At 42.2% G+C, this 23,625-nt stretch overlaps 1 protein-coding gene across 3 annotated transcripts in view; it reads left to right on the forward strand.

Annotated features, from left to right (window-relative positions):
• The window catches only part of TMEM132B (transmembrane protein 132B), a 184,738-nt gene that overhangs the window by 97,536 nt on the left and 63,577 nt on the right, over positions 1-23,625 (forward strand). For all 3 annotated transcript variants that reach the window (XM_052691188.1, XM_052691186.1, XM_052691187.1), the window contains exon 4: positions 23,273-23,459. In XM_052691188.1, the coding sequence (XP_052547148.1) occupies positions 23,273-23,459 (187 nt within the window). The remainder of the gene's footprint in view (positions 1-23,272; positions 23,460-23,625) is intronic.

Consider the following 23,625-nt stretch of genomic DNA (forward strand, 5'->3'; position numbering starts at 1 on the left):
GATGAAACAGCAAGAAGGAGAAACCTCAGCACCTCTCCCAAAGACCGTATTATTCTGAAAGCTGATTTTCTCAGGTATTTATTTTTTTCTTTGGTTAAGTGATGTATATTTTCCTGTTTCTTTTGTCAGCCCAACCAGGAATGAGTCCAGTGATCGCTAGAGATTGTTTCTGCTGGAGAGAAGAACTAGCTCTCCCAATTAAAGGTTTCTGGAGTCGATTTTGTAGCCTGGGGCTCGATTCCTTTTTTAACAGACGCTTCTATGTCTGTTAAGAGTGGACTACAGGATATTTTATAATTGATAGCATTGGAATATATTGTAAATACTCTAGGGACTGAAGACCAAATTATTGGGTACTGTGCTGTGAGTGCAACAGAAAATTAGTGTCAAACACATGCAGAACATGCCAGATCCAGCTTCCTTGCCACTTCTGCTTTGGCCATCTCACGGCACAGCAGTGCTGCTCATCAAGTGATACCAAAATAATCTACTGAATTTTAAACAAATCCAAACCTTCAGATTGTGTTGCTCTTGTTCAAGTGAAAGGTGCAATTACGTCCTCTATTAAAAATGCTAATGAAGCCTAAAATGGGTTTGGGTGGGGGTCAAAGCCATTGTTTGATTTTAATGAAACGTATTTTCTTTTTGCACTTTATTTTAATGAGATGTCCTATTAAGCTTAATACAGTCAAACTTCTGATAAAAGCCCTTATCAAAAAACCAGCCATAGAAAAATAAATTAATTTAATTGTGGCAGCTAAACAAAATGGACCATTTTCTTGGATGGGAAGCGAATGGGAATATGATCTAATAACGCTGTACTTATTAGTATTTCTGATATGTAAATTAAAAGCATAAAGTGAATAGCAAGATGATCCATAGCTTCCCTAGACAGAGTAATAAATGTGAGCTGTATTTTTTTTTTTACACAGAAAACTGATATAATTAGAAGTCTGTTAACATTTTTTTTTTAACTGCATGAAATGAACAAGCCACAGGAGACCAGTTCATCATAATAATTAAAGTTCAGAAATAGTTTTATATTACCATAAATGAGATTTGATACATATCTTTTTAATTTACTGTAAATAGCCTCCCTCTCTCTCAACAGAAATATGCATCATCTTTGGGTGATGGTTCTGTTTGTCTCAGATGCTCCATAGTCTGCTGTTTGCCAAGGGCATACATTAAATATCTTCCTAATGTGAGGAACATATGGGTTACCACTTCATAACAACAAGAGCAAACAAGCACAACAATTTCTCTCTCATCCAGGGGACGTGTTGAACATGAGCATTGAATGTTGCTGAATTTCAGCGTTTCTTGAAATTCCAAGTGCACTCTTTACAATAAAAGTTTATGAGGTGTAGAGTACAAATTAATGACAAGGAAGTGATATCTGGGTTAGGCATACTTTGCGCTCTTGGGAATTTAATAGCATTTACCATTCCTATTATTTTGGACTCTTCCCTGATGGTTCATTTTGGGACGCTATGAAACAAATGAGGTGGTGGCTTTGGTTTGGTCCTCTCCAAATCCCACCCTGAGCATCCAGCCCCCCCACAGCCTGCAGTCCTGCTCTGAAAGTGCAAAGTACCTTTGTGCCTTTGGGAGCACTGGAGGCAGGATTACTCTGCCACTCTAAAATACGTTGCTTTCCGCAACCCTGGCTTTTGAACCTAACTTTGCTTAAGCTCTTTTGGCTGCTTCAGTCCTGTCTTGCCGTATTCAGTCCTGAATCCCTTCTTTGATGTACTTGCCTTCAGTTGTTCCTGTGCGGATGATTTAAGGCCAGCAAATAACTTTCTCCCAGTGCATGCAAGCGTCTTTCTTCTCCAATAAATAAGAACCACATCTCGCATCAGTGGGCATCCTGGGATCTGTGTAAACCATTCCTGAGCTGTTTAGTTTCGGTGGCATGGGCACGCAATTCAATTGTGTTGCTTGTTGCAGAGGCCATTCCAATGCAGGAGCAATTTTCCACTTATAATGGGGAATAGGACTTCACTTTGTTGGGATGAAAAAAACCAGAAGCCAGTGCAGTGTGCCTTAACGTGTCTATTTTGCTCTAAATACGTCTCTAAAAGAGTTTAAGGAGCATCAGTTATAGAACCAGCAGCATAAGAAGCCAAACCTTGAGTTTAAAAGAGTTGTGCACAGCAACTGTGGGTGAACCCATGGCTATGTTCTATTTCTAAACGTTGACACTTGATTTGTTTGGGCTTTTAATCATCATTTTTGAGCTATACATCCATGTCAGCAGTCCTGTTTCCCAGTGGTGCCCTGGGATGTACCCAGAAGATCCAGAAGCACGCTGTGCAGATTGCAGGAATGGCAGCAAACTGCCATCTTCCATTACGATGCTGCCAGTGCTTTCTGGATGTGAGCTGGTGAGCAGCCCTTCTCTCGGAGCTGTGTCTCAGCCCTGTTGTGGAATCTTAGCAAAGAATGGGCCATAAATAAGAAGTATGAGTTGGTGTTGCTTAGGAAACAAGCATCTGGAGAGACGGGTGAATTCAAGAGTCAAAGAACTTATTACTGGCAAATAGAAAGTTTATCTGAATGTATTGATTTATCTGTAGATCATACGTAAGCTGACAGTTTCAATCCCTCTGAGCACTTTAAATTTGTCCTGATTACTTTATTCTAATTCCCAGAAGAGGAGTGAAGAGCTGGTCTGGGTTAAAACCATAGGGAAAAGTTGAAATGTTTTGGATTAAATTCTTGGGTCTGTTGTGGACTTCAGTGCTGCGCTGGGTACATGGCTGAGTCATTGCATTTTGCCCCGATGCTCTGTCTGTACAAGCAGGGAACAGGACTCCCTGTACAGCAATACTATAGGCACTGTTACAAAAGAAGTAGTAAGATTTTGTGAGGAGAGCAGGGCTCCTTTCTAAGGCTGTTGTTCATTATAGATCCTCAGCTGTGATCCTTAACAAGAGGAAGGCTCGGGAGGACCCACTTTGTTCCCAGGTTTGCCTTTGGCTGTACCACTTTCTGGTACAGAGGAAGGTCCACCTGCCTTCCATCATATGTCTGAGCTGCTGCTACCTAATGCAGGGGACGATTATGAGAATAAATACCTCATTTTTATAAAGACTGGGAGGTTGGGGAGTGACAGGTATTGCTCACAGCCAATGGGATTAAGAAGGTGTTTTACTGATAAGGGTGTTTTTGGGGAGAGTAACTCCTGATCTCCCATACAAACCAGCCTTAATTTTCATCTGTCATCTCGAGACACACTGGGGAGGAGAGTAAATTCCCATAGTCAGCCTGGAAAGAGCATTCCTATAATTCTGATTTAATGCCATTTCCTTTTAGCCCCAGACTCTCATCAGCCATCCTCCAATGGTAATTTATGTTTTAATGGGCAAAACACTTTACTGCCCACAGGGTTCTAAACCAAGCCCAAATTTATGTCCCATGTCTCTGAAATGCCATATTTTTATTTCCCTGGCACGTGGGGGTGGGAGAATTGAATGTGTAACGAGTCAGCTCTGTCCATGTGTGTCAATGCGAGGGTCTGCAGCTGGCTTTGCTTGGAACCACAGACGGCACCACAGCAGTTCCTGTGCTGGGAAGATGCTGACTGCTCTTGTCTTACTGATGGGGCATCTCCTGTCCCGAGTGGTGCTGCTTTAGGAGCCATGTTCAGGAGCAACATTTTGAATTCCTGCTAGCAGCTCCTGCGAAGATCTGTTGAAAACTGTGGTTTTGTGGATATATTTTTAACATGTGAAAACACTCTTCTGGCTTTGACATCCCTGGTGTTTGCTTTATGTTTCACCTTCAAGTAAAACTAGTAGTGAGGTTTGAATTATATATGCCCACTAAAGAGGCCTTAGAACAGCTGCCAGGCTCCTGCAAGCCCCCTGACAGCAGCACTGCTGCCCGCTGGCTGGGAAGGGGAGCCCAGACAAGGTGAGCTCCTGAGATGCTGTTCAGAGGAAGAATGTTTTGCATCTCAGCAGAAAGCTGTCTCATGTTTTAACTGGCTCAAAGGCGAGGCTCAGTTGCCTCCGACTTGGTGTGCAACCTCATCCCAGTCATACAAATGTGGAATGCCTGGGGTCGAATCAGTGAAAAACTTGCCTAACGTTTTTAAACAGAGCGTGTTTGGGAGATTGTTTGTGCATAAATAATTGTGAAACCAGTCATTAGCACAGAGACCTTTGTAGCTGAGCCCTGGAGTGTGTGATTCACCCATAGCCCTGCACCTGGCTGCACAGCTGGGCTGTGCCCTGCCCTGGGGCGATGGCGGGATGTCTCCATTCACTGATAGCACTGCACTGGCAGCCACTGACCAATGCCAGCACTTGGTCAGCATGGCTCTTTTCTAAGAGCTCCCATCCTCACATTATCTTCCCATTAGGTCCTACTCACCTTGGGACCCGTGTGGGGCTGTTAGCATCATGTTCCTTTCGGCACGGAGGCAGCTGGTGCTGCTTTCATCTCGCTGCTGATGAGCTTCGTGCTGCTCCCATGTAGGGCTGGATGCTGCCTCACCTGTCGTGTGCATGGCACTGTGCTCAGTGCAGGTGCTTTGAAGCAGCAGTTAAAAGGAAGCCAAACCTCTCTTTCCTGATGCAGGATCATGCCCTTGTAATGTGGAATCATTTTACGTTTATTTAATCACTGCTGCCTGGAGGAATTTCTCCGAGCATTTAACGTGCATTATTGTTGAGAACCCGTTAAAGAGGTTTAATTCATTTATGTTATATCACAACAGAACATCCACTTCCCTCTAAAATTAAGTTGTGCTCAGCACTGAAATTCCTTTCTTGTAATGCTTGGTTGCAAGCTAACTCAGACACGCCATGTTTACAGGTTTTGTGATATTTGGCAGTTGTTTTTCTCCAGCTTTTTGCTGCTGAAGCAATTGAGATTTCTGTCTCATTCAAGCATACCATCTTATTTTAGATTCAGGCTGTTTTCTTTCGTTTGGATCCTCCAGTTGTTTGCAGGACAGGTTGCTTGTTTGTTGAGTCATCGTTATGTTAGATGTGCGTTGTATCTTGGCGTCTCACCTTCACAACTAGAAAAGTTGGAGGCTCTAGTTTCTACACAGGCAGGAAGTCCTCTTCTCCAGGAGGTAACAGTGGCAGCAGCAAAACAGGCCCTGGTGGGGATCAGCACAGACGTGGCTTTTTGGAGCAGAATCTTGGTAAGCAAAGTCAAAGTGACTCCATTTCTTTAAATGTGAGAACTGTTTAGTTTTCCATCCTTACATAATGCTCAGTGAGCTGAAATTGCCAGGCTGACTGCCTGAAATACTCCCATATAAAACATAATGCAGTGCCACATCTTTCGCTGCTGCAGACTGAACTTGCTTTGGAATGCTTTCAGTATTTGAAAGAAATTATTACTTGTAGCCTTTTCATTTCAGAGTACCATTATTTTAATTTGCTTTAATGAATGTCTTTCTAAGTATTTATTACTTAAAGAAATATACGTACTTTCTTCAACCGAATTTCCATAAATTCCTTTACCTTATATATAGCAGACATTTGGTTATGAAACTGAAGAGGCAGAAGGTATTTTTTAATGACGTGAAAAGAGAAAAATTAGCAGCTTAGAAGGTGGTGTCTGTGTTCTGCAGGAAAGGGAATGTATCTGTTGGAATGTGGATGCCTGCCTCAGAGAAAATGTGGTCTGAAGAAACGAACACTGTGTCAGGTGAATAGGGAGATTCTTATCCAAAAAAAGAATTGGTGGCATCAGCTGAAACTGGCAGCTGGCAGCTTTGGTGTGAAAGAAGGTGCTGCATTTCATTACCCATGAAAGTCAGAGGATATTGGAAATGATAAAAGTTTACATGGGTTCTGGAAGATCAAAAGATATATTTTGAAAAATGCATTAGATAATACTAAATTTCATTTCTTGGGGGAAGTATCTGTGTAGTATGTCATTACTAGTTTTGGGAGGGCTTGGGACATATACTGCTGCATGCTTGAGCTGTCCTGACACCCCCCTCCATCCCTTAGATACCTTTCCTCAGGAATCTTTGGGGCCACAGTGAGGAGAGGGATGTGCCCTTGGTCTGCCTCAGCCCTTGAGCAGAGCAGTGGGAGTAGCACAAAGCCTGGATGCTAGGCAGACCTACAGTATAAAGAAAGGGCTCTGTTCCTTCCTCTGCACAGCACTGCTTGTTTCTTAATTGAGAGACAGCCCTGGAACAAAGTGGGATGGGGCAGGGGTGAGGCATGCTGAAGCCACAGCGCTTCTTGTGCTCTGTGCCCCCTAGAAGAGGGGGCAGTTCTGGAGATGGCCGTGCTCCTCTATGTGGGATATTTGCCCTTCTTCTCCCTCACCTGAATGCAGCAGGGTAACAGGAATCTGTAGTGTGCAGTTTGTTGGCCTTGTTGTGGTTGTTTGGCTGCAAAACCAAGTCTTGTCCTCTAATACTTCCCTTAGCCAGAAGCCTGATGAAGTGCTGACACCAGATTTGAGTTCTCCTGAGGCAAAGCCCTATCTCATTCCAAAGCAGAGTGAGAGGTGGTGTGGGCATTCCTCGGTTAATATGAAGCTCTAAAAGGAAAGTTGAAACTCCTTTGGTACATTGTCATGGGAGAACGTGGGCTGCAAGCGTGGAAATGCAAAGCATCAAAATGATCGCTTGCTTTAAAGCGCTTAATGTGGAAAGCAGAGACAATGCACTTGAATGAAGGTATTTATCTCCATTCCTGCTCATCCCCCTGCATAGCATGCTGCTGCAGAGATAGCCAGGGGTCAGCTTGCTTTTCTTTTTGATTCCTGCCTGCAGCAATCGCATCATTCCTGTTTCCGACAAGCCGTGTATGGAGCCTTGCTCTTCCACCCTCCATGCAGGGAAACAGGCTGTCAAATCACACTGCTGCCTGACTGCAGCTCCAAGCCGTTCCATCTCCCCCATTAACCCTCTACGTTACACCCTCTTGCAAAAGCTTTCTTTCCTTCCTTTCACTGGGAATTACATCAGCAGATGTTGTGTCATCCACTGCAAATTCTGAACTCCCTTTGCTTCCAGGACATCTCGGTTATTATAGCGAGAGATAAGGAGAAGAAAGAGGAGGAGGAGGAAGAAACAGATGGTCACTGGTGTTGCTGAACACCACCATCCATGGAAATCTCAAATTGGCAGCCACAAGGCGTGGTGATGCCAGACTGCAGATGTACTGACATGGGCTTCAGGCTTTCTGTTTGCTGGGAAGCTGCCCTTGTGGGAGGCTTAGTGCTGACCCACAGAGACCTGTGCATCATCTTCGTAGTGAGAGAGCAATGCAGAATGCACGAGCATGCATCAGGATGTGACATTCCAAAGTTTTTGTGTTGAAGAAAGAGTGAAACAAGTTGAAGGTGTGTGTACGTAGGTACGTGCACTGCACTGTCAAACATTTCCCATTTGTTTGTGGAGAGAGTCCGATGGAAAATCATGCTTCACCTTTGATTGTTCAATGCCTGGGCTTATCAAGTCTGTAGGGGCTTTGTCTTGATTCTTTGCCATAAATAATTTTGTCCCACTTCAACATGACACATTTAATATTATATATCTCATACATCAAGTTGAGGGTCCATACTAATGTACACATTTAATATTATATATCTCATACATCAAGTTGAGGGTCCATACTAATGTACACATTTAATATTATATATCTCATACATCAAGTTGAGGGTCCATACTAATGTACACATTTAATATTATATATCTCATACATCAAGTTGAGGGTCCGTACGAATGTACATTACTGATCTAACAGTAGTTCATTTTTCCCCTTCCAGAAACTGAACTAGTTTTTTAAACCTAAGTTTATATACTAAGCTTATTTGTGTAACTTATTAAGAAGGATCTTTGATGGCTGGACAAGATGATCTGATGGTTAGACTGGATGATCATAGCGGTCTTTCCATACTGAATGATTCAATGTTTCTGCTTAAATAATTACATACTAAACATCCTTACAGTTCAGTTTTTGTTGTAATTGCAATTTGTTTCCCTTTGCAGTCTTCATAAGCATCTTTATTTCAACTGAGATACAAACACGTGTCCATTGTTTCTATCTAAAAAAGCATGGCAGCTTTCCAGACAGCACTAGCTTTGTAATACTCTTTATAGTGATCTATATTTCAAGCAACAGAGCTCACGGTCTATATTTCATCTGTGACCTACACGCACAGACCTTATAACATCGTTGCTGAATGGAACTCCAAATAGGATACATTTATTCTTCAGCAAAGATTTTTGTTCCTTACCGTATCATAGCAGGTGACAAACCAAAACATAACAGTGAGTTATTCAAGGCAATTTTTTTGAGCTGGGTGTACAATTTGTAGTAAATGTTTTGTTTTGCTTCTGCTTGGTTTGGGTTGTCCGTGAGCTGCTTGTGATTTGAGCACATCATTTGACTTTTGAAGTGATTTTGCAAGAAATTTCATAAATGACCATAGCCTGTAGGTCTGGGCACGAGTGTGGTACTAAGTGTTCTTTCTGCATGTGGTACTAATGATGAGCAAGTAGGTTCATGGCCCAACATCTGCTCAGTGTGGTACCATTTCCCATGCAGTAAGGATTACACCCTGGCTAGAGACTTCTGGGGTCCTACTTTGCTTATTGAAGCAGTTGTTTTGCTCAAGCAAGACAAGCTTGTGAGTTTGGATCTGCAGATCCAAAGTGATCATACCACGAGAGTGTGTTATTTGTAATATTTGCAAATAAATTTATTCTGGCAAAGCTGCCCTGAATTATTAATTCATGAGTTTGTTAAAGTAGAGAAAGGTAATTATCCTTTTAATTATAGCAAAACACTTTCTAGATTGCTGTGGTAATAATTAAATGTGTTTTTCATATATTTATTTCAGTGATCGTAAGGACTGTTCATTTGAAATCCATTTTTATTATTGTTATTACAAATCATATATGTTTTTTTCTAAGGTGGAAGACAGAAGGAAAGGTGCAAGGAGGAAATATGTTATATACAGGAGAAAAAGCATCATTCAAGTTACAGATTGTAGTCCTGATGGTTTGGTTGACAGCAATTGCTCTGCTGTTCCAGTAAGGGAGCGTTATCCAGGTGGATCCAGGATGACTTTCTCATAAATGACAAAATGAGGTCCCTCTTGACTGCTTTTCCTATCTGTAGGTCTCTGGTATTTGCAGAAACATTGCTATTTGTTCCCACGTCCTGGTTGATTGAGTGTACTCTGTCTCCCTAAACTTTTCTTGTGTGCTCTGCTGGATGTATTTCCCTTTCATTCCAAATTTAGGTGCAGTGTGGCTGCTGCCTGCCATGTTAGCAGGTCCTCTGGTGCTTCTATTGTAAGCAGAGAATTCAGTCAGCAGAGGCCATCTGGAAGGCCTTAGCCCGTGTCCCTTAAATTGCCAAGCCCCACTGAAGGGGCCACCCACCTCTGTGATGACTGGAATTGTTTTCAGAATGATTTCCCAGCAGGAAATCCTGGATATCCTAGCTTTTATGCAAGCATTACATGTTCAGTTAGTAAACTATTACTGCAGTGCCTCCCTTTGGGGCAGAATACTCTGACTTGGAGTCTTTAATTTTATTGGACTTGTCAGAAATGTGTTGATTTACATCCATTCAACAGAAACGTCGGGGAGCTTGATCCCAGCAGGACGTTGTTCTATTTGGCGCTGCCTTTCTCTTCTGGATCAGTCATTCCAGAGAGAAAAGCTTTTCCTGTTGCCTGTTTGGGAAGCCTTAGACTCAGCCGTCTGCTTTGAGGCAGAGCCAGAGAGACCTGGTGGTTGTGGACCTGGGCAGGGGTCCTTGCAGAGAGCTCAGTGTGGTCAAACTGTCCTTGTCCTGCAGGGTCTGAGATGTGCTGTGTGACCTGGCCTGAGCCCGTGTGTCTGGGAGCTGCTGCAAGGGTTGGGGTCTGCTTTGTTGTATAAGTGGGGTGTCAGCATCAGTAACGTGCATGCATTCAACTATGAGAATGGTACTGACTGTATCTGACTGCGGTGTTCTGTAGACAGTCTCCTGTACCCTCAGACCTTTGGAGCAGGTGGCCTTGGCTGTGTTTGGCTGGCAGCTGAGGACATGAGCGCATCTATAGAGACTGTGACCAAACCACAGGAGTCGTTCAGAAGAGATTAGTTATGCAGTTACCTTCATCAAAAGCAAACCCACTTCATTAAGCACACAGGGAATGCAAAAGTGAGGGGAAAAGTGGTTTCCTTGATGAGATAAACACATTACAAGTTACTCATTATACATAAAATAATAGCATATACCACATGTTCCTGGGAGTTCAGGCTGGAAAATGTATCACTACTGCCATGTTCCTCTCATTTCCTGTGTATTCATCTGAAAGGTACTGATTCAGCCTCTTTAATTGGCTTGTTATACACTTAAAAAGACCCTAAATTCACAACAAAACTCTTCAAACTTTCACACTGTAGGCTGTGCTGTGTGTTTATTTGTGTTTGAATTTGAATATGAATCAGAAGAACAAGAACTTGAATTTTCAGTACTCCAGTGGGTAGATGAATAGATGAGTGAAGAGAGAAAGAAGAGTAAATAAATAAAAAAGAAACCCTGGGTAAAATAAAAGGCCTGTGATGAGCCTCGTATCTGTGCCTTGCTCTGGAAGCAGAATCATCTGGCCTCTTGCCCCGTTTATGCACATGGTCCTCTCAGTTTTAAATTAAAAGAAGAGAGTTTTAGGGATACATCATTATCTGTGCTTTCTTTATGGAAACAACTCGCAGTGCAACCTGATGTTTTCTTCGGCACCGAGGATCTGAGCAGGGGCTGGGTTGGAACGAAAGCCATTTGGATGTGTTTTGCAGCCTGCCGTTTTAATTAGAGTATTGTCATCTCTTGGCTGCTTGCAGACCTCCAAAGAAATGTTGTGCCCTGCTGGGTTGCTCTCCAGATGTTTGCGTGGTTGATGTTCTTATTGGTTTGGTTTTCTTTTTTTGCTGATTCTTTCTTTTCTGGAAGCAGGTTTCCAATTGTGCTTTGGATGCTCGGTGAATGCGGCTCAAAATGGGGTGGGGAGAAGAGGTGGTCCTCGCTTAAGTGCCTAGTTTGTCCTTTCTGTGCCACTGCTGCTTTGTGGTGGGCTCTGGGCAGGGCTGTGGACTCACGCCAGGGTTGAAACTGAAAGATCTTTGAGGTCCCTTCAATAAAGATCTTCTTGCTCTTATTTCATAAGCCAAATACAAACTACATACCAGTAAAAGGAGGTCTAAAGCCAATGTGTCATCAGGTACTGATTAAGGGGAAAAGAGCCTTTATCTTGTTTATTCTACTTATGTCTCCTTGGAACACCCACATGTTAGCACTGAAATAAAAAATTGCTCTATATGAAATTAAAGTCGTAACTCCTCCAATCGCTCACAAACGTTAAGAAAACCCTATGATTAGAGCAGGATTGCCTTCCAACCTGCTTCCTGAGTTTAAAGGTTTTGCTGTTTTTGTTTTTCTGCATTTCCTCCGATGAAAGAGAATGCAGAAGTACAAATCTTGCAGCTAAAGCTGATAAGCGACACTTCCCTCCCACGTTCTGCTCTGTGTGCTTGGTGCCTGGGCACTAAGTAGTTTGAATGGTTGGGATTCTGGAAGCAAGTGGTTTGAATTTAAAAAAACAAAAAAAAACCAGAAATTGGAAAGCTTTTTTTGAAATCTTTTTTTTTTCCCCCTTTTTCACTAAAAGGAATTTCCATTGCTTTCTTAAATCATTTTTCTCCCTGCTCTCCTGATGTTTCAGAGATGGAGATAGAGGCAGCAAGGGGAGGAATGCTGTGAGCAGCAGTATCCAGAGGGACTGAGGTAGGCTTTACATGAGCAGGAGCTGATGAGAAGCAATTTTCCTTCATTTCTAAGGTCACTGCAAAGGAGCAAGTCCAGAAGGGATGCATGTCATATTTTTCTCCTCATACGTGTTGGAATTCTTATCAAAGCAGTTTATCAACTGATCTCATTTTCAATTATTACCTGCAGAAACATTCATATTATTAGATGTGCTGTTGTAATCCTCTTGAAAACAAAATATGGGCACGGTGCAGCTGATAAATTGAAGTAGGAGGAAGCAGCTAATACCTATCTTAGTAAGCAATAAGTCCACGGTGTGGATCTTATGAATTCTAATGGTATCTTTCTGCCTTTTAAATGCATCCTGTAAAGGCAGTAGTAAACTTTGAACTCGATATTCCAGCCAGGAATTACTATATGTTGATCTTTCAAAATGTATGTTCCCCTTCTGGAGAAAGTATTAGATTTAGATGAAAACAGATCTTCATCATCTGCCCACGGATCTCAGCTGCAAAGCTCACGCTGATGTCAGAAATTCAAACTTCTCATGTGGTCCTGTTCTGTACGCCTGCTCTGCAGAGTAATATGTGAGGTACTTCTTGGTCAGATAGCTGGTAATAGATTATACTTCAGTTGGTGTTCTGACCTCAGGTGATTGCATAAGGACCTGGGCACGGAACTATCATTGGAATCCAATAGATGTGGCTTGAAGCTGGCAGTGAGGAAGGTTCTGCAGGAGGCCCCCAGGGAGCAGGGCTGTGACATGGGGGCTGCAGAGGACACAGAGGCATCCAGGGCTCTGGAGACCCCAGGGTTTGCTGCAGCTTAGTAAAGACAGAGCTCCTTTGGAAATCTTGCTTTAAATCCTTCAGTAAATAAGTTCTCAGCGAACATCAACACCTAATTTCCATCTGTGGGTGGAATGTGAGAAAAGAGCCATGAAAGCTGAGAAGCAAATGGATTTTGTTCCTCAGACAGCAGTGTTTGCAGGACTGTGGGGGGGGAGGTCTGCACTCTGTCTCCCTTCTGCTCCAGATTAGCTGGGAAACATACGTGGATGGCTCGAGGAGCATGCAGGAGGAAGCCACAATCAACGAGGCCACTTCTGTGGTGCAATCTCACTGGCAATTAATTAACTGCAGAGCTTACCGCTTGGGATCTATTCATTGCAATCTTGCTTTTACATCCTGCATGATGCGTTGGGCTGCTCAGCCTGGATGCCGGGTTTGCTTTACAGTCATTTTGTTTCTGAAGTATTTTACCCTTCAAGAAAAGGGTGGCTGTCTCACTGAGTGACAAGGTTAGTGGGTATGGTGGGGATGGGTTGGTAGTTGGACCAGCTGACAAGTCTTTCCACCCTTAAGGACACTGTGATTCTCTGCTCAACCCTGGATTGCTCTCTGGATGGTTTCCCCCTTCTCTTCTACGTATGGTAAACAACCTCGAATTGTTCTGTTGTTCTGTCCTGCTGTTTAGCAAAGAAAAATGGTTTGGGAGACTGAGTTTTCCCAGTTCAGTTGACTGTCCGGGACCAAATGCTGAACATGTGAGGTAGAATTAATAAAAGCAAACCAAAAACAAAAGCACCAAACCACGGGGTGGGTATTCCAATTACAGTATACAAGCTAGACATCCTCACTCACCGGTTTCCTAATTTGATAAATGCCTTGAGCTGATTTCAAAATGTGTAGGCTATTTTTAACCATGGTAGCAGAGCCATCTGTATTGTATCTGATGAAGTTCTGCGATAGAACAAATTCATTTATTCTGTCTCCTTACAAGTTATACTAAGCTTGATGTTATAAATAAACTGGTTTGAAGTGCATGATGTCATTGAGCTTGAAAGTCTGTAGATAAATTCATGCTTAAAGGGTTTCTGTTTTGTGTATGAAGTTAAAGTGGTGCAGATTGTTGCATCTCTTTTCTGTCTCTGTCTTGTGGACTGCACGCTCTGTGGGGTCAGGACTGCCTTTATAGTTGTGTTTGTACGAAATACACAGAGGGCCCAAATCCAAGACTGGTGCTCTCATATGTTACAGCGAGAAAAATAAGAGCAGTCAACAAAAACAGAATCACACATTTGATGGCAGGATTTTCAGAAGCACCGCAAGGAACGATGTGCCTAAATCCTACCATTGGCTGTTAGAAAATACAGGGAATTAATTAGGAGCTCCATTCACTTGAGGTGTAAGCAGACCTGGTTGTAGCAGGGGCAAGCCTGCTCTGGCAAGTCTGAATGGATGTCACTTGGAGATCTGTGCTTTGGTTTCTGTTCCAGGAGGTGAGAAGGCTGGTGGAGGCACAAAGATGGCAGCTGGAATGAAGTAGGACTTAGAAAAGACACTGGCTAGAATGGCTGTCCCTGTGCTTGGGGATGGTGTCTGGGAGATGTTTAAGCCAGGAGGTTCCATAAAGAGTGCCACGTACAGCACAGATTTTACTGTAATTAAAAAGAAAATGAGCAGTGCTTTAATTGAGATCTGAAGATTAAAAGCTCAAATCTTGCTGTCCTCTATTATTGTCAGATAGGAATTACACCGCATATGTGTAACAAACCGTTGCATTTTAAAAATGGGACCATAAAATGCTGCTGTAATTTAAAAGCAACCGATTTACGAGGACTACAGTTTGCAGCTCTGTCACTTGCTAATCAGTCTGTTAAACATAATAGCCATTCTTGTCTGGAGGCTGTTAATCTTATGTTGTGAATGCACTTATCAGCACATATTAGAAATACAATACAAGGCTTTCCAACAGAGGAATGGATGCAATTACTGCAATCAGTATACGTTTAGCTGCTGTCTTATCATACCGTGTTTTTCTTTCCATTTCCTTTTTTATTTATTTTTTTTCTTTTAAATGGTCCAACGACAGAATTTCTTTCAGTAAACATTGAGGACACACTTGAAAGTGCTGTTAAATCCGTGGAGATGCTGAAATGTGACTGTAGATCCAAATGAGAGATGGCTGCTGGTATGGCTGGTGGGTCTAGCAGGTTGGAAGCTGGATCTGGTAGTTTGGTGGTGGTTTTCAGAGCCTTGGAAACGCATTCATGGATTTGGAAGGATGTATTTAGGTGGCGGGGAGCTGAGGTTGCTGCATTTGAATTAGGATCATAGAGTCGTGGAATCATTAAGGTTGGGAAAGACCTCTCAGATCATCCGGTCCAGCTGTTAGTTAGGTTATGAGGAATTAGGTTAAAGAAACTAGAATATTTTATTTATTTTGGGATGTGTCTCTACATCTGATAGCAGTGAGGAACCTCAAAGTTTTTGCAAGGGAAAACTGAGAAAGCTTGAAAGTGGATTGCTTCCAGCAGCAATGGTGTAAATACGGCTGTCTCAGGGAATGCCAGGACTCAACAAAATCTGAGGATTTCAGCTGAACAATTTTCCAGGCTTGAACATGCTTTTATGGGGAAAGGAGAGAGCTGGGAGGGGGCAGGAGGGAGGAAGGATTGGTTTTGAGCAGTGAAGTCTCCATTGCTGAGGAAACCCATGGAACTGTGGTTCTGGGGGGCATTTTGTCCTATAGACGAGGGATGGGCAAGGTGGGATGGAACGCCTCTTCTCCCCTTCCTGCTTCTAATCATTCCCTTCCAGAGCCTAAATGCATTAACCTCGCTTATTGCTCGCTTGCAGCCAGGCTCATTAATTCATGGGCTGACCTTAGCTCTCAGCAATACCCCAGCAGCCACCCAGTGCATGTCATTAGCTGTCACTGCATGGGAATCCATCACATGTTGGGAAATCATTGTCTTGCAAGTGTGACAAAGTAATGATTACCCTTTAAAAAGGTGACCCCGAGATGTTATGTGGTGACCATTGTGCTGACCTCACTTACATGCCATTAGAAGCTAATTGTGGAGTGATTTTAGAAGAGAGAGAGAAATATTAAATCCGTCTCTCTGCTTTTTGTCATTTGGAGTTATCTTGGCACTTCTGGAGAAATTGGGATTCCTTTCTTGGAGAAAAATAGGCTTTATAGGAGTGGATTACATTAAATCTCCTTGCTCAGCTCTCTTGCTTTGGGTTTTGTTGTGAAGATGAGGGCTGTAAGCAGATCTCTGTTACAAGAGGAAGGGGTATGGAGTGGAACTGTGATTGGCCCTGTTCTGCTCTTACCCTGCTTGCTCAGCCAAGTTAATCCTGTCTTATCATTTAAAACGTGGGAAACTTTTAGGTGCCAGTTAATTTTAACAATTTCACTGTCTGTTCAGTGGATATCAGTAACAGCAGGAAAAAGATAGCTCTTTTTTCTCCTAATTAGCAGACTACAAAATGAAGCAATCATATGTGCACCAGGTCTCTCTGAAGGACGTGGAGGGAGAGGAGGTCCTGTTTGTGTTAATGCTGACAGACAGCACTGATCTCTGTGTTAGCTTCATTGAAGATGTTATCATGGCCATGTTTTTCTTAGCAGAAATGTGAACTAGACACAGGACAGCCCTGCTTGTACTTCTCCATGTGAGTGCACGTTAAGTTCGAAGATAGCTGTCTAATTCTTTAGATGCTGACTCTTGAAATTGAAACAGAATGTAGGAGGAAGCAAATAATTCTCGCCTGTGCTCCTGCTTTGATTTGTTCTTTATTTTGTGCAGTTGGAATTAGGGTATCTTCTGCAGCAGATTCATGAGTTCTGTGCACTCAAGCAAGTTTTGGAACAAACCATTGCTTATTAACTTTCCATTGTCCTTGCCGACTGCTTGGCATTCTGCTACATGTTCGTTTCCACCCTCTGCCCATTAAGCAGAGGATTAAGTTGAAGGTGTCACATTAGGCTTTTAAAGTCCTCGAGAACAGAGCACCATTTGTCACTGTTTTCATGCATCCTCCAGCGAATTAGGTATGTGAGTGCTACCATCTGCAGCCTGTCTCCTCTTCCCTTTCATTCATAAATGCAGCACGTGGGGAGTTTGCATCTTTAGATTATCCCCTCTGGTTGCTGTTTCTGCCCAGCGGAGAGGCTGCCGGCTTCAGTTGAAATCAAAAGAGCAACTGGATCACCAGTAACATCTCCTGGGGCAAATCACATTTTTCTGTACCCGTGCACCTGGTGTATATGAATGAGTTTGATCTATTAGTACCAATGTCGGCCATGTGGAAATCGTAAGGTATTAAAATGCCAAGGAAAGTTTTTGTTGGAAGTGTAAGTTGAGGAAGAACTCAACCCTGGGGTTGATGAACCCAGGCTTCATTTACAAAGCTCTTCACTCAGGAAGATGAGGAGCCTGTGTGTGTTTGTAAGGATCCAAGAGCCTTGCATAGTGCTATGGGCTCAGGAGTTGCCGTGTAGAGTCGTTCTTCCTGATAACCTGTGGTAAATTTGGAAGTGTTCAGGGAAATTAAATTACATGTCTTCCATCTCATAGTTGGCTGGGGAGGAACAGGACGGAGTGAAGCATCTTTTCTATGCTGAGCTTGTAACCACTAATATGGGGTAGAGAGGATGGAGGAGCTGTGTGGGAGATCAGCCTTTTTCATCTACTTAATTACCTGCAGGGAGCACATTTGTTTGGCTATAAGGTGGTGACTTTATAGGCAGACCGAGCCTGTCCCCTTGCATGGCAATGGATTTCTAGCAAGTAACTTTTGGGTTATTTTCAGTGGCTGCACCATCGATTCCCTGAGTGACCCAGACCATTCAGTTCTCTTTGAAGGTTAACTGCAGTGTTTGCTGCCCTGATGTTATGTGCAGGTTGGCTGAATATAGACATGCCTTGGGTTATTAAACTGCAGTATAAGAAATGGTAAAAGAAGTGTCTCCCAGAATTGCATTCTTGTTCATTTAAAGGTCTTCTGGGAGTTTCTGGAGGGAGAGTTTGTAATGGAAGTTATGCATTGCAAAGAAGTTCTTGTATCACTGGATTTATTGTCTTGAAACTTTAGTCGTTGGTTGCTTAAAAAGCCATCACTGCTTGATGGTGTATTTCAGCAGCTTGCATAACAGTGTGAACATGCACCATGTGATTATGGTATGTAAATACACAAAGATTTCTGAACAGTTGAGAGAAAAATTCTAAGCACCATTTGGGCACTGGTATTTATTAACTGGTTAGAATTCAGTGTAAATCTTTCATCAAAAAATCATTTGTTATTTGTGTACAAAAATAGTTGCCTCTATATTTGCATCCAACATCAGCTAAACTTTGGCCCCAGTTTCTTATTGGATGGGTTTGTTGTACACCCCAGCAAGATGCTTTCTCCTGGCAGAGGAGCTTTATTTCAAGAAATACACAGCACAGCAATAAAGAGGCTCTAAATAGTAGTCAGAAAAATATTCAGTGCAATCAAAGTGCTTTTATAAACCCCAAAAAGCTTACATGCTGTTTCAAAAGGGAGAGCTGTAACAAAGGAGCAAATGGAGTCCCAGTACCCAGCAATGGACTCTACCAATTACATCCAGACTGATTTTGGTTCTTTTAAGTCCTGTTTTGCTAAAGGCTAACTAAAACAGTATCTAAGGACTCTTTTACTGGAAGAATTTCTGTGCGCTGTCACAAGAGTGGAAGCAAATAAAAATAATTGAAGCAATTGTCTCAGTTGTCTCCAGGGTTGTCATGATGATGTTGATAAAATCAAATAAAGTTATTGCAAGTTGTTAGTGAGCAGCACAGTTGTGAATTGGCAGTGGATGAAGCTGAAAAGCTTAAAAGGTTTGCTCGTTACCTAGATTTATTGTTTTCAGTTGTGGGAAAATGTTGGCTAAGCAAAAATGCCATGAATAATACCTGGTCCTGGTGGTGCATTTCAAACAAAAGTTTCTTTGTTTTTTATACCTTTTACTAGATTATTAAAACCTGCTCTGTCAGTCCATGCATTCTTAACATATGTAACAGCTTGGTTTTATCCTATGTAGCTGTTCACATAGCCTATGTGTCTGTGAAGAGCAACACTCAGCAAGGTGTAAGGACTGACAGTATGTGAATCTTTGCAATTCATAAACTGGATGCTGCTCTGTTAGGAGACATTGTGTCTCATTCCTTCATTTTGGACTACTGGAGTCTTAATTTCCTAAAGGGGAAGAAGGTCAGGACCTGCAATCTGCATCTTTTCCCCAAGACATCCTGGCCGTCTGCTGCTTCCTTTGACTTCAGTATGAAATTAGGGTCATGAGCATTTCCAATCAGTTGTTGAAAACTCTCCTCTTGTAAGTGTTTGCTCTTTGGTAAGCCGTGCTTGTGAAATTAATCCTCTTGAGATCAAAGAAGTGAGACCTGTATTACTGAAATATTTCATAAACTAATGTACTTTGCTTATATAATCCTGTTCTCATTGAATTTGATGACAATTTGTCAGCGAGAGTGGAATTGACCATTATTAACCTTGAGGAGACTCGGAGGCAAGACGATACCAGATGTTTTATTATTTTCAATTACCTCGTGTCTGCTCCATTTTTTATGAGTTTATTTACACTGCCGTGTGCCTCAAAAACAGTTAGTTTGCTGTTTACAGGAAAAGTTATTTTATGAATGGATGAAGCTCATGATTTCCTCTAGTGGCCAACAGCACCAGCAGGAGGTTCTGTCTGTCAGCTGAGTTGTCGATGCATTGTGGTGGGGGCCAGATTTCCTTCTCTCTGAAGATGTGCAGGACAGGCTCTTCAGTTAGGTTAGCAATGCAAGTCTTTATAGCTAATAGTGTGTGTTTGTTTATTTATGATAACTACTAACTATTTAGGCTGCCACTGACACCACAACATCAATCACTGTGCACCGTTCCGGTACTTAATTCAGTAATCCCATGTTTTGCTTTGACAAAAATTAGGAATAAGTTTAATTCTTTACTTTTTCAATGCCAGGTGATTTTGTAGTTCTTACAGAAATCGCTAATATTAATGCTACAGTGGGCATTCACAGTAATCTGTCATTTTGTGAGATGAGCCTGTGCCATTCGATATTAATTCCTAATAAGATAATAAATGCGGAGAAGCAAAATATGGCTTTTTTTCCTAGATTCAGATTTTATATATATATATATATATATATATATATATTTCTTTGCATATACTAGCAGATTCAGGAAGGGAGTCCATCAGAATATATGTAAGGAGGTAACAGCCCTCCAAAATAGTGTGAATCTGAGAAGCACTGAATGCAGGGATGGAAGACCTCTTCAAGCTCCTTAAGCACTTGAAACCCAGGTCTTACTGTTGTTGTTCTTTGTGCAGCCTGTGCTTTGCTGTGTTGGAGAGTGTTTTTGATGGAGAAGAGGCAGCCTGTGGGTGGGTGCATGCTGCTTTCTGGCTTAACATCCAGTGGAAATACTTCATGTTCCGCCTGGTGAGGTGGGTGAGGGGTACATGAGGTGCAACATCAGGAAATTGAGCCCAAATGTCAGGGCTTCGTGGGGGTTCTTCCAGCACCAAAGGTGGTGTTGTGAAAGTACACAAAGAGCATTATAAAATGCAATAGGAAGAAGAAGAAGGTCTACTTGCTGGAGTTTGGGAGAGGAAATAAATCCAAGGCCATGGTTTCTTTTTCTCCTCTCACCAGAAAGAAAAATGTCTAATGAATGTCTCATGTCTGAAATACTGGGCTGGATTCATCAAAGGGAGTTAGTAATTACCAAATTGAGAGAATCATGAAGCGCTTTTCTAAATTTGAAAGGCTCATCAAGAATAGATCAGGAGCAGGCAAAATTAATAGTTATGAACTCATTTCCATAGAAATGGACTTATTAGCAACCATGCCAGCTGCCTAAAATTATAAGGTCTTTTCCTTGTGCTTGCAGGAAATAATCTTTTTTTATAAAAGTAATTTTGACTTTTTATTTTTTATGGCTCCTCTAAACTCAAACTGAGGTTTGGCAAAATCCTTCTAAACCAAGAAAAGACTTCACCGGGCAACAGAAGTATTAAACTAAGAAGAGAAGAAAGATTTGGAAAGGGGAAGTGATTTATAGTCCTTAGATTCCATCGGGCTCTTCCCAACAGTGCAGACTTACTTAAAAGAAAATGGAATAAACCTCAAGAAAAAGCTGAAGTAGGATAAAGGATAAAATATGGTTTAGTGGGATTTAATGACTGATAACAGCATGAGTTACGTTCATCATCTCCTTTGTTAGTGGGTTTTCCCACTCGTAGTGTTTTGTCTTCACCAAACACTTTCACATTGACAGTGACCACAGAGACCAGTGTTGGTCATCTGCTGAAAGTCACATCAAGGAGAAGCTGAGGGCTGGCCATAGCAGGGTGGGATGTCTCCTTCGATAAAGGGGTGCAGTGCTGCACATTGAGGAGAGAAATTTAGATGCAGGCGTTGTGATGTGGAGTTACCAGCTGATGGAGCTGGTAGAGGTAAATGCTAACCTTTAAAGTCTTGCTTATGATTTAATATAATTCTGCTTTTACTTTGGCAACCTCGTTCAATTTCACTGGAAAAGGCAGCAGTCTCCCACATGGTATTATAGAGGGTGGATAATAAATTGCATGAAGTGCGAATATAGTGCCGATCGTCTTGCTAGGAAAGAAGCCTCTGCAGGAGATGCAGTGGTGAGCAGAAAAGCTCAACTCTGAGAAAACTTTTCAGGTTTTATCATGGTTTTTTGTTAGAGCTGTAACCCAGGAAGAGGCTCAGAACAAAGAGGGTGGGTTAGTCCATGGGGGTACTCTGTGACCCACATATTGTCACACTTGGCATTGCATGAAAGCTGACTCTGTCCTGAGGAGGAAAAAAAGAGCCCATAGCTTTGAGAAAATCCATTGACCCGCTGTTCTGGAGGAAACTGGAAACCTGCTGGCAAACAAAGGGGTGCAGAAAGTTGAGCACTTGTTTGCTAAAGCTGCACAATCGGTGGAGACTCCAGAGTGAAAGCTAGCTGCATACAGTAAGTCCCGGCCTTTCAGGAAAACTCCAAATGGGAAATGGACTTTCATGCAGTATTATGATCTCATGTTGCATGGTTTGCTACTGAGACAAAAACAGAAAGCAGTTGGTGAGCCCTGTTGTTTTTCCAGGTAACAATAAGGATTCTCTTTTGAAGCAGGACCACCGCCTGCCTGGAAAGTCAGCTCTGCTTTAGTGTGCATGAACTATCAGTTGGATCTGAGGAAAGTTTCTGTTGTGTCACTGCTCATTTCCAACCCAGCAGTGAATGGTCACGTCTGTCTTCAAATGAAACTTTTGTCTGGTGAAGGCTCCTCGCTGTTCTAAGGATGCAGTGAAGGCCTTTGCGTATTGGTAGGGGCAGGAGTCATTTACTCCCAGGTATTACTTCAACTTGCTTATATAGACAAGATGCACATGTTCTTCTTTTAGAAATCTGAGTCCCGCTGTGCCATAAAAATAGAAAATCGCTATTATGGTTACCTTGGGAGTGTATAGAAGAAAAACGAGGAAAGGAAAACTTGAACGCATGACAGACAGAGCAAAGGCCCATCAGTGGGACATACAGATTTGATTGATAACTACAGACTGACCTGACAGTATTTGGACTTTATTTCATTGGTGAATCCAAAGCAAAACCCTCCATCAATAGTTTTGTTTAGAATTGGAAGCTGCTTGTGGGTGTTTGTGAGTGGCAACTGTTGGCTCGAACAGATTGAACCTACATTGCAGATCCAGACGTTCTTAACAGGGCTAATAACCACATCCATAGTTAATGTAAAGCTCATCTCAAGATTTTATTTCTGCATTGCAAGCAAATTCATTTTATGTAGTGTAGATAAAACAAACTGCCAGAAGTGATAAGTGGAAAACCATGAAGTTGAGTGTGCCATCTTAGTGCCCACAGTGGTTAGATCTTTTAACAGAACAGCCTTAATTACATCCATAGTAATGTACAATAATATTTCTCTTAAAGAGATTTTGCTGGCTGCCTGGTTGGCCACCCAAAGATGCTTCTAGTTTTGCCTGAAGGTGGATATTATCTTCTGTCAGCATGGAAAATATTTATCCTCCAGCCATTGAAGCATATGTTTGTGTTGTTTCTTGTCAGAAAGAAAACATGAAAATCAATAATTCCTGCTCATTTTTTCCCTTTACAATGTGCCTTCAAAAACATATGGCAGAAACAGTTTCTTGCCTCTGTGCAGTTGGGAAGAGGAAAAGGATGTTTAAGTGTCTGTTCTTTGTAGCAGCATACAGGCAACCCGCTATGAGCACAGCTCTTGAATCACTGCTGTGGGAAAGGGCACACCAAAGTTTCTGGTCTGTTCTGTTGTTCTGGAGCACTAGTATTTGCAGCACCATTATAATAATGTATTATATTGAGTAATTCAGCAGTGCAGTTCCCAAGGTTTGGGGCTTGTTCTGTATGTTCTTCACGATTACATGGAATGAATGCTTGGGTTTAGTGGGAAGGATGGCTCTATGTCAGGAAACTGGAAGATGTTGTCAACTGTCTATAAAGGATGGCTATTGCCCATACTGGCTGTTGCTAGTGTATAGCCTGGTTTAGGTTTCTGTTTGCACGTTAAATTGAATGGTAAATCTTCTGTTGAAAAGAGAAGTCAGAATGTCAGTAACATCCTACTGACATTTCTTCTATGGACAATTTTGTTTTCTTTCTTCCCAGAGCAAACATCACCTCCTATGAGATCCTGCAGATGGACTTTGAGATCGACAACACCAGCAGCCTGGCGGGGGCCCAGCAGATCACCTGGCAGGTGGAATACCCTCGAGATGATTCTCTGAGCGAGCTGGTGGTCTCTGAGATCTTTGTCAGCAGAACGATGTTTGCTGGAATTGTTCCTCTTGCCATGGTAAGAACCTGCTGCTGCTTCTTTCTGCTCAGTGCTTCTGCTGATTCTTGTTAGTATTCAGGGGAATGTGAACTGTTTTATTACGTGCTACTTCCTGTGCACCTGCTGCAAATGATTTAAATGCAAAAAATACTTTTCAATAATATTTTATTTACCTGATATGCCA

The sequence above is a fragment of the Tympanuchus pallidicinctus genome, unplaced genomic scaffold (genome assembly GCF_026119805.1).
Source record: "Tympanuchus pallidicinctus isolate F22 unplaced genomic scaffold, pur_lepc_1.0 scaffold28, whole genome shotgun sequence".
Lineage (NCBI taxonomy): Eukaryota > Metazoa > Chordata > Aves > Galliformes > Phasianidae > Tympanuchus > Tympanuchus pallidicinctus.